Genomic DNA, 12,273 nt, shown 5'->3' with positions numbered 1-12,273 from the left:
TACTAATAGATGGCTGTAATTCGCTGTTTGAAAGGTACAATATGGTTATTTTCATTTCAAACACATATATGTATATCTAAATACATATCAGACATTCGAATAAAATTTTTTCCTTTTCAAATTACTCGATTGATCCTAGATAAATTTTTCCGATGAAAAGCTACAATGAGTTGTATTATTTACTTCTTGTCACAAATTTCATAGTTTTTATATTTCTCCTCAATGAAAAAGGTCACAGACATAGACAAGATAATTGTCTTGAGTCTGAATGAAAAAAACCAACAATAAAACAATCATTTATCTTTTCAGAGGCAATTACGAATTTCTTGTATAAACGACCTCAAACTGTCTTTGGATTATTATTGGATTTCGTGTTTAAACACCAAATCTTGCGTGCTTCAGGTAATTATCAAAAACTGACTGCACATATTTCAACCATCTTCAATCAAATAGACCGATAGTAGGAGAAGCTCACACGCGAATCAGCTCAAAAAAAACAGTAGGAGTGGCCTTTATCTGTGACTTCAAGGCTGTGAAAATTTTTGATTTACTTCTCGGAAAACAATTTTTTCATTTTGTTATATTTTATCCTAATTCTGAATAATACTGTGGATTGGCTTGGTTTCTACTTGTTCGAAATTCATTTTAAATCGAAAATTAAATGACAGTCATTATATTTCATCTTTTTTTTTCGTATTCCTGGTACTGTATGCATAATGGAAATTGTTTTGGAGGAAGCTAACCTTATGGTCATCAATATACATACCGGGTGTAATAGGATCATGGTACACACCCCTTATCTCCCTTAAATTTGAAGGTTATAGATTGAAATTTAGGATAATAATAATAATAATAATAGGTATTTATTTCCAGAATTGTATGTACATTACAAAATGATAAAAACAAGTCACAAATTCCTCACAAAAAAATAAATCAATGAACTAATATGTCTATGATATTTGTACATGACAAAAGACTATAAATTCATTTAAAGAATATGGTTCACATTTAATTAACAGTTCGAATAATTGTCTCTTGAAGAGTTTAATTTCTTTAATTGATCTTATTTTTCTAGGTAAATGATTGAACAGTTTCATACTGATTTAGTAATTATAACGCTCTGTACTCGTTAGTCTGTGAATAGGTAATAGATATTCAATCATTATCCTGGTAGGATTCACATTTTTACAATCCTGAAAATAGGAATTGTTCTCAAACAAAAATAACAAGAGTTTATAGATATATAAACCAGGGGAAATTTAATGAAGGAAACATCACTCTTAAATCAAATTTCCCTGTTGGTTTCTTCTTTATTATCTTCTTCATTTTCCTCTTCACTTTCAACACTTTCTTCATCTTCTTCATATTCTTCATCACTGTCCATCTTGTCGAAACGATGTATATTGACATTCTGCCAATTTGTATCGAAGATAGTGAAGGTACCTTCGAAAATTAACGTTGTCCTACACATCGGACAACATTTGGAAGAACTGGAGCACCACCTGTCGATGCATTCTTTGTGAAAACAATGCCTGCAATCGGTTAGGTACAGTTCTCCAGTCAACCTACTCAGACATACGCTGCAGTCTTCCTCAAAAGTTATACCCCTAGGAAAAAAAAAGTACATATTAATTCGCTGTTTGATAGGTACAATATGGTTATCGTTCATTTCATACACATATATTGAACAAAAATTTCTTTATAAAAATGCAACATTCAGAAACTGAAGAAAACATTCGATTATATTGTTTCAAAAATAATTAAAGAAAACAATGATGTAAAAGCATTACCTTTCTGTACAGTCGTTGTACAACTTTTCGAAACTGAACTCATATAAATGATCCAAAGACATCTTTTTAGCTTTGAAATTATCTGTTCTGTACTTCACCACTGTTGAACTGATACTAAGCTAGTAAGCGTACCAACACACTTAAGTACTCAAATACGTCAGGCGCGGATCCAGGACCCACTTTTGGGGGGGGGGAAAATTCTAGATTCTTCCGCCATTTTGGGACGTCATTTTTTTTTGCCGTTCATTAATATGGGTTTTCACAAAATGCATTGAAGGTGGAATGAATAGAATAAAAAATGTCCCCATTCATTTACTTGTATTTTCACATTATATAAAGTAACAAAGTGTATTAATTACATATCGATATTTATTTTGAAGTATCAAACTACTCAAACTGATTTCGTTCTTTAGTTGAACGTTTCGAAATTCAATCTAAACAATGTGAAAAGAGAATATGATTTTTATTTTCGTTCAATTATATCTGATTTATTTTATCACCTTGGTAAAAATAAATATTTCAAAAAAGGGTTAAACTGTCGTTTCTTATTTGTTGACAGATACATTCCAAGAATTATTCATCTGATAATACATTAGATAGTTAAAATTTTCAGAATGGCCGTCAACCTCATTAGGTAAGTCATTATAAATATGACAAATAAATATTTTAAATGTACCTACACTCATTAAGAGTACCTAAGTCAAACTTTTGTTGGTTATCTGATGATGCCACGTTCATTAAACCATTATTTAACTTTCTAATAGATAACAGAGGTATCCATAAGAATTTGTGAATAAACTAAATTAGGTCCTGATATCAGCAACTAAATTCTTATTGTTCAGGGGTCAGTGATAAATAAATACCACGAAAAAAAAATTATAAAACAAATAAACATTTTAAAAAAACTTCAAGAAAAGCGTCTAACTTTTTCTGCTTATCTGATCACGTTATGGTCATTAAAGCATTATTTAATTATTTACTGATAGATAGTTGAATAATTCTCATACTTTCTTCTTAAAGTTATTCAACTATCTGTTTGTAATTAAAAAATGGATTAATAATTTTTTATGCATGATGTTATCAGATAAGTCACTATTGTTTGATGACTTCTTACAAGTTTTTTAAAATGTTTATTTGTCAAGCTATTATGGCTCATGAAATGGCATTTAATAATAACTTACTAATAGATGGCTGTAATTCGCTGTTTGAAAGGTACAATATGGTTATTTTCATTTCAAACACATATATGTATATGTAAATACATATTAGACATTCGAATAAAATTTTTTCCTTTTCAAATTACTCGATTGATCCTAGATAAATTTTTCCGATGAAAAGCTACAATGAGTTGTATTATTTACTTCTTGTCACAAATTTCATAGTTTTTATATTTCTCCTCAATGAAAAAGGTCACAGACATAGACAAGATAATAGTCTTGAGTCTGAATGAAAAAAACCAACAATAAAACAATCATTTATCTTTTCAGAGGCAATTACGAATTTCTTGTATAAACGACCTCAAACTGTCTTTGGATTATTATTGGATTTCGTGTTTAAACACCAAATCTTGCGTGCTTCAGGTAATTATCAAAAACTGACTGCACATATTTCAACCATCTTCAATCAAATAGACCGATAGTAGGAGAAGCTCACACGCGAATCAGCTCAAAAAAAACAGTAGGAGTGGCCTTTATCTGTGACTTCAAGGCTGTGAAAATTTTTGATTTACTTCTCGGAAAACAATTTTTTCATTTTGTTATATTTTATCCTAATTCTAAATAATACTGTGGATTGGCTTGGTTTCTACTTGTTCGAAATTCATTTTAAATCGAAAATTAAATGACAGTCATTATATTTCATCTTTTTTTTTCGTATTCCTGGTACTGTATGCATAATGGAAACTGTTTTGGAGGAAGCTAACCTTATGGTCATCAATATACATACCGGGTGTAATAGGATCATGGTACACACCCCTTATCTCCCTTAAATTTGAAGGTTATAGATTGAAATTTAGGATAATAATAATAATAATAATAGGTATTTATTTCCAGAATTGTATGTACATTACAAAATGATAAAAACAAGTCACAAATTCCTTACAAAAAAATAAATCAATGAACTAATATATCTATGATATTTGTACATGACAAAAGACTATAAATTCATTTAAAGAATATGGTTCACATTTAATTAACAGTTCGAATAATTGTCTCTTGAAGAGTTTAATTTCTTTAATTGATCTTATTTTTCTAGGTAAATAATTGAACAGTTTCATACTGATTTAGTAATTATTACGCTCTGTACTCGTTAGTCTGTGAATAGGTAATAGATATTCAATCATTATCCTGGTAGGATTCACATTTTTACAATCCTGAAAATAGGAATTGTTCTCAAACAAAAATAACAAGAGTTTATAGATATATAAACCAGGGGAAATTTAATGAAGGAAACATCACTCTTAAATTAAATTTCCCTGTTGGTTTCTTCTTTATTATCTTCTTCATTTTCCTCTTCACTTTCAACACTTTCTTCATCTTCTTCATATTCTTCATCACTGTCCATCTTGTCGAAACGATGTATATTGACATTCTGCCAATTTGTATCGAAGATAGTGAAGGTACCTTCGAAAATTAACGTTGTCCTACACATCGGACAACATTTGGAAGAACTGGAGCACCACCTGTCGATGCATTCTTTGTGAAAACAATGCCTGCAATCGGTTAGGTACAGTTCTCCAGTCAACCTACTCAGACATACGCTGCAGTCTTCCTCAAAAGTTATACCCCTAGGAAAAAAAAAGTACATATTAATTCGCTGTTTGATAGGTACAATATGGTTATCTTTCATTTCATACACATATATTGAACAAAAATTTCTTTATAAAAATGCAACATTCAGAAACTGAAGATAACATTCGATTATATTGTTTCAAAAATAATTAAAGAAAACAATGATGTAAAAGCATTACCTTTCTGTACAGTCGTTGTACAACTTTTCGAAACTGAACTCATATAAATGATCCAAAGACATCTTTTTAGCTTTAAAATTATCTGTTCTGTACTTCACCACTGTTGAACTGATACTAAGCTAGTAAGCGTACCAACACACTTAAGTACTCAAATACGTCAGGCGCGGATCCAGGACCCACTTTTGGGGGGGGGGAAAATTCTAGATTCTTCCGCCATTTTGGGACGTCATTTTTTTTTGCCGTTCATTAATATGGGTTTTCACAACATGCATTGAAGGTGGAATGAAGGATTATCAGACCAGGATAACCTCATTCGTCTTGATAGAGCACTCAAGGGAAAAGCTAGGGAAACTGTTAAAGCTCTTCTAATATCTCCAAGCAATGTTTCAAGGATAATCAATATGCTCGAGATGAATTTTGGTAGACCTGAATGGATTGTTCTATCTCTCATGGAAAAAGTGAAGAAAATCAGCCCTGTAAAAGAAGACAGTTTGGAATCCTGTATTTTTTTCTCAAACGCAGTTACTAATATGGTGGTCACGATGAGAAATGTTAATTCTTCACTATATTTGTTCCATCCGGAAATGTTAGTGAATATTGTTGAAAAACTTCCCACCATACAAAAGTACAACTGGGGAAAATATAAATATCAGAAAGATTTACAGGGAATACCAACATCCCTTGAAGATTTTGCAAATTGGTACGAAGAAGAGGTAAATTCTATGGCTTCTACAAGTAATCCATTCCAGAGAAGTAAACACATGTCAAGGAAAGAAACAGTTAGTTTTTCAAAAAAGTCCGAGCCGAGAAAGGCAGAAAATTCCAAAGTTTGTGTATTTTGCCAGAGAACGAATCATAAAATAGAGGAATGTGGTGAATTCATAGAGAAGACTATACCAGAAAGAAGACAATCAGTTATGAATTTGAGATTATGTTTTCTATGTCTCCAATTGGGTCACATGGCTAATAAATGTTTCCTCAGAACGAGATGTGGTATAATGGGTTGTAAAGGAAAGCATAGCAGTCTTCTTCATCTGGCAAGAGATCCAAACAGCTCATATCCAACTTTACAAGATAAAACAGCAGCTTCGAGTGAATTTTGTGCGAAATTGAACGATGTGGATCAAAAAACTCTGCTGAGAATAGCACCAGTTATACTTCGTGGGCCTTATAATGAAATCAAGACATTTGCCTTATTCGATGAAGGCTCCACATGCTCGATGATGGATGAAAATTTAGCTATGAAATTGAACCTCTCTGGACCCATCGTTCCACTCCGTTTTCAATGGACAAATAACATTACCCATTTCGATGATGAATCGAAAATGGTTGATGTTGATATTTCTGCCGACAGCAATAAACAAATCTTCTATAATCTGAAAAATTTGAGGACTGTTAAAAACTTGAGTATACCAAACCAGAAAATCAATGTAGATCTTTTGTCTCAGAATTTCCCACATTTGAACCGGAAAATTCTAGAGGCCGTAGAGAATGCAACTCCAGAAATTCTCATTGGCCAAGACAATTGCGGACTAATTATACCACGTCAGGTCATACAACCAAAAATGAATCAACCTATAATGTCCAAATCCAAATTAGGTTGGACTATTCATGGAGCACTCACTGATTCAACTGATGGAAATGAAATGAATCATGCAACTCTTTGTTGCCGACATATTGAAGATGATGAACTCCATCGTATGGTGAAAGATAGTTTCAAGTTAGAAGCTTTCGGAGTGAATGAAAAAATCATCAGCTCAGTAGAAGATCGCAAAGCACTTGAAATCATGAATAGCACAGCTAAAAGAATTGGTAACCGTTGGGAAATTGGACACCTTTGGAGAAATATGGATGTCGCATTTCCTGACAGCAAAGTAAACGCACTCAACCGTCTTTCCTGCATGGAGAGGAAAATGAAGAAAGATTGTGAATTCGCAAAGCAGTACCGTGAGAAGATCCAGGATTACATCAACAAGGGTTATGCAAGAAAATTAGAGTTAGAGGAGATTACAGAAAATCCGAGAAACTGGTTTTTACCACATTTTGCAGTGTGGAACGTCCATAAGCCCGGTAAAATTAGACTTGTCTTTGACGCTGCTGCAAGATCATTTGGATATAGCCTCAATGACTTTTTACTACAAGGTCCAGACTTTGTTCCTTCCTTGGTTTCCGTTTTATGGCGCTTTAGGCAGGGAAAAATTGCATTTAGTGGGGACATCAGGGAAATGTTTCACCAAGTGTTAATAAAAAAGGAAGATCGATGTGCTCAACGATTTCTTTGGCATGATGAAAATAACCTTGGTGGAATTCCGGATGTTTATGAAATGAATGTTATGATCTTCGGTGCCGTGTCTTCTCCATCCGTAGCCCAATTCATCAAGAACAGGAATGCTGAATGTTTCGAAGATAAATTCCCTGGAATAAGCAGAGCAATGAAGAGACAACATTATGTTGACGATTATTTGGATTCATGTAGCACATACGAGGAAGCTATTCAAAGAGTACGAGATGTAATTTATGTTCATAATCAAGTTGGTTTTGAAATGGTGAAATGGATTAGTAACTCCAAGAGCGTTCTAGAATCAATTCCAAAATGTCTTCGTGCTGAATCAGAAAAAAACATTAAAATTGATTCACAAGAAATCAAAAGAGTTCTTGGATTGTCTTGGTCTCCAGAAACTGACCAATTCATATATTCGCTGAACTTTCACAAAATTCCTATTGAAAAAACATCAGGATCAATAGCACCAACGAAACGGAAGGTCTTGCGGATCATCATGTCAATATTTGATCCTTTCGGGTTTTTGGCAACTTTGATCATAAAGGCGAATGTGTTTTGTGATGCGCGTGATAAGGCTTATTCCTATGTTGCTTACTTCAGAACAGAAGAAAAGGAGGATAATACTGAAACACATGTCTGCTTTGTTACTGCTGAGTATAAAGTTGCGCCATTGACTCAGCAAATCATACCCAAATTAGAGTTACAAGGAGCAGTGTTGGCATGCAGACTATCCAAGAAAATATGGGAAGAAGTTGAACATAAAATTCGCGAAACACATTATTGGACTGATTCATTGGTGGTACTTAAACAAATAAGATCCCAGTCGAGAAGGTTTCCTATGTTCGTGTCATGTCGAATAGGAGAAATCCATGAAAATGCAGATGTTTTCCAGTGGCACTGGGATCCTTCTGAAGAAAATGTAGCAGATCAGGCTACCAAAGAATTGAAAAATATCGATCTTAAACAAGATGGAGATTGGTTTAGCGGACCATCGTTTTTGGGAAAACCAAGGAAATTATGGTATTGTGAGGGTGGCAAAAATTCAAACGAAGAAAGGCATTTATAAAAGACCTGTTACGAAGCTGTGCATCCTTCCGACCACTTAGTGAAGATTTAAGTTCTTCACAGGGGGGAGAAATGTTAAGGCCAAATTCATTTTTTAATTTGACAGACGAGTGAACAGGAAATCAAGGGAGTTTAGTTTTTTGATAGTTCTGAATTGTCAAGTTTTCAAATAAAAAAGTTATTGAAGAATATCACATTTGAATTTACACCATTATTTAACTTTCTAATAGATAACAGAGGTATCCATAAGAATTTGTGAATAAACTAAATTAGGTCCTGATATCAGCAACTAAATTCTTATTGTTCAGGGGTCAGTGATAAATAAATACCACGAAAAAAAAATTATAAAACAAATAAACATTTTAAAAAAACTTCAAGAAAAGCGTCTAACTTTTTCTGCTTATCTGATCACGTTATGGTCATTAAAACATTATTTAATTATTTACCGATAGATAGTTGAATAATTCTCATACTTTCTTCTTAAAGTTATTCAACTATCTGTTTGTAATTAAAAAATGGATTAATAATTTTTTATGCATGATGTTATCAGATAAGTCACTATTGTTTGATGACTTCTTACAAGTTTTTTAAAATGTTTATTTGTCAAGCTATTATGGCTCATGAAATGGCATTTAATAATAACTTACTAATAGATGGCTGTAATTCGCTGTTTGAAAGATACAATATGGTTATTTTCATTTCAAACACATATATGTATATCTAAATACATATTAGACATTCGAATAAAATTTTTTCCTTTTCAAATTACTCGATTGATCCTAGATAAATTTTTTCGATGAAAAGCTACAATGAGTTGTATTATTTACTTCTTGTCACAAATTTCATAGTTTTTATATTTCTCCTCAATGAAAAAGGTCACAGACATAGACAAGATAATTGTCTTGAGTCTGAATGAAAAAAACCAACAATAAAACAATCATTTATCTTTTCAGAGGCAATTACGAATTTCTTGTATAAACGACCTCAAACTGTCTTTGGATTATTATTGGATTTCGTGTTTAAACACCAAATCTTGCGTGCTTCAGGTAATTATCAAAAACTGACTGCACATATTTCAACCATCTTCAATCAAATAGACCGATAGTAGGAGAAGCTCACACGCGAATCAGCTCAAAAAAAACAGTAGGAGTGGCCTTTATCTGTGACTTCAAGGCTGTGAAAATTTTTGATTTACTTCTCGGAAAACAATTTTTTCATTTTGTTATATTTTATCCTAATTCTAAATAATACTGTGGATTGGCTTGGTTTCTACTTGTTCGAAATTCATTTTAAATCGAAAATTAAATGACAGTCATTATATTTCATCTTTTTTTTTCGTATTCCTGGTACTGTATGCATAATGGAAACTGTTTTGGAGGAAGCTAACCTTATGGTCATCAATATACATACCGGGTGTAATAGGATCATGGTACACACCCCTTATCTCCCTTAAATTTGAAGGTTATAGATTGAAATTTAGGATAATAATAATAATAATAATAGGTATTTATTTCCAGAATTGTATGTTCATTACAAAATGATAAAAACAAGTCACAAATTCCTTACAAAAAAATAAATCAATGAACTAATATATCTATGATATTTGTACATGACAAAAGACTATAAATTCATTTAAAGAATATGGTTCACATTTAATTAACAGTTCGAATAATTGTCTCTTGAAGAGTTTAATTTCTTTAATTGATCTTATTTTTCTAGGTAAATGATTGAACAGTTTCATACTGATTTAGTAATTATTACGCTCTGTACTCGTTAGTCTGTGAATAGGTAATAGATATTCAATCATTATCCTGGTAGGATTCACATTTTTACAATCCTGAAAATAGGAATTGTTCTCAAACAAAAATAACAAGAGTTTATAGATATATAAACCAGGGGAAATTTAATGAAGGAAACATCACTCTTAAATTAAATTTCCCTGTTGGTTTCTTCTTTATTATCTTCTTCATTTTCCTCTTCACTTTCAACACTTTCTTCATCTTCTTCATATTCTTCATCACTGTCCATCTTGTCGAAACGATGTATATTGACATTCTGCCAATTTGTATCGAAGATAGTGAAGGTACCTTCGAAAATTAACGTTGTCCTACACATCGGACAACATTTGGAAGAACTGGAGCACCACCTGTCGATGCATTCTTTGTGAAAACAATGCCTGCAATCGGTTAGGTACAGTTCTCCAGTCAACCTACTCAGACATACGCTGCAGTCTTCCTCAAAAGTTATACCCCTAGGAAAAAAAAAGTACATATTAATTCGCTGTTTGATAGGTACAATATGGTTATCGTTCATTTCATACACATATATTGAACAAAAATTTCTTTATAAAAATGCAACATTCAGAAACTGAAGATAACATTCGATTATATTGTTTCAAAAATAATTAAAGAAAACAATGATGTAAAAGCATTACCTTTCTGTACAGTCGTTGTACAACTTTTCGAAACTGAACTCATATAAATGATCCAAAGACATCTTTTTAGCTTTAAAATTATCTGTTCTGTACTTCACCACTGTTGAACTGATACTAAGCTAGTAAGCGTACCAACACACTTAAGTACTCAAATACGTCAGGCGCGGATCCAGGACCCACTTTTGGGGGGGGGGGAAAATTCTAGATTCTTCCGCCATTTTGGGACGTCATTTTTTTTTGCCGTTCATTAATATGGGTTTTCACAAAATGCATTGAAGGTGGAATGAATAGAATAAAAAATGTCCCCATTCATTTACTTGTATTTTCACATTATATGAAGTAACAAAGTGTATTAATTACATATCGATATTTATTTTGAAGTATCAAACTACTCAAACTGATTTCGAAATTCAATCTAAACAATGTGAAAAGAGAATATGATTTTTATTTTCGTTCAATTATATCTGATTTATTTTATCACCTTGGTAAAAATAAATATTTCAAAAAAGGGTTAAACTGTCGTTTCTTATTTATTGACAGATACATTCCAAGAATTATTCATATGATAATACATTAGATAGTTAAAATTTTCAGAATGGCCGTCAACCTCATCAGGTAAGTCATTATAAATATGACAAATAAATATTTTAAATGTACCTACACTCATTAAGAGTACCTAAGTCAAACTTTTGTTGGTTATCTGATGATGCCACGTTCATTAAACCATTATTTAACTTTCTAATAGATAACAGAGGTATCCATAAGAATTTGTGAATAAACTAAATTAGGTCCTGATATCAGCAACTAAATTCTTATTGTTCAGGGGTCAGTGATAAATAAATACCACGAAAAAAAAAATTATAAAACAAATAAACATTTTAAAAAAAATTCAAGAAAAGCGTCTAACTTTTTCTGCTTATCTGATCACGTTATGGTCATTAAAGCATTATTTAATTATTCACTGATAGATAGTTGAATAATTCTCATACTTTCTTCTTAAAGTTATTCAACTATCTGTTTGTAATTAAAAAATGGATTAATAATTTTTTATGCATGATGTTATCAGATAAGTCACTATTGTTTGATGACTTCTTACAAGTTTTTTAAAATGTTTATTTGTCAAGCTATTATGGCTCATGAAATGGCATTTAATAATAACTTACTAATAGATGGCTGTAATTCGCTGTTTGAAAGGTACAATATGGTTATTTTCATTTCAAACACATATATGTATATCTAAATACATATTAGACATTCGAATAAAATTTTTTCCTTTTCAAATTACTCGATTGATCCTAGATAAATTTTTTCGATGAAAAGCTACAATGAGTTGTATTATTTACTTCTTGTCACAAATTTCATAGTTTTTATATTTCTCCTCAATGAAAAAGGTCACAGACATAGACAAGATAATTGTCTTGAGTCTGAATGAAAAAAACCAACAATAAAACAATCATTTATCTTTTCAGAGGCAATTACGAATTTCTTGTATAAACGACCTCAAACTGTCTTTGGATTATTATTGGATTTCGTGTTTAAACACCAAATCTTGCGTGCTTCAGGTAATTATCAAAAACTGACTGCACATATTTCAACCATCTTCAATCAAATAGACCGATAGTAGGAGAAGCTCACACGCGAATCAGCTCAAAAAAAACAGTAGGAGTGGCCTTTATCTGTGACTTCAAGGCTGTGAAAATTTTTGATTTACTTCTCGGAAAACAATTTTTTCATT

General features: G+C 31.9%; 1 protein-coding gene across 1 annotated transcript; it reads left to right on the top strand.

Annotated features, from left to right (window-relative positions):
* The first annotated feature begins 5,159 nt into the window (after nucleotides 1-5,159).
* Nucleotides 5,160-8,105, top strand: LOC123673408. Its single transcript, XM_045607893.1, has one exon. It carries the CDS (start codon nucleotides 5,160-5,162, stop codon nucleotides 8,103-8,105), a length of 2,946 nt encoding a protein of 981 aa, XP_045463849.1.
* Nucleotides 8,106-12,273: the final 4,168 nt, after the last annotated feature.

The sequence above is a fragment of the Harmonia axyridis genome, chromosome 2 (assembly GCF_914767665.1).
Source record: "Harmonia axyridis chromosome 2, icHarAxyr1.1, whole genome shotgun sequence".
Lineage (NCBI taxonomy): Eukaryota > Metazoa > Arthropoda > Insecta > Coleoptera > Coccinellidae > Harmonia > Harmonia axyridis.
The sequence above is the reverse complement of the archived record's forward strand: the minus strand, read 5'-3'. Positions and strand labels throughout refer to the sequence as shown.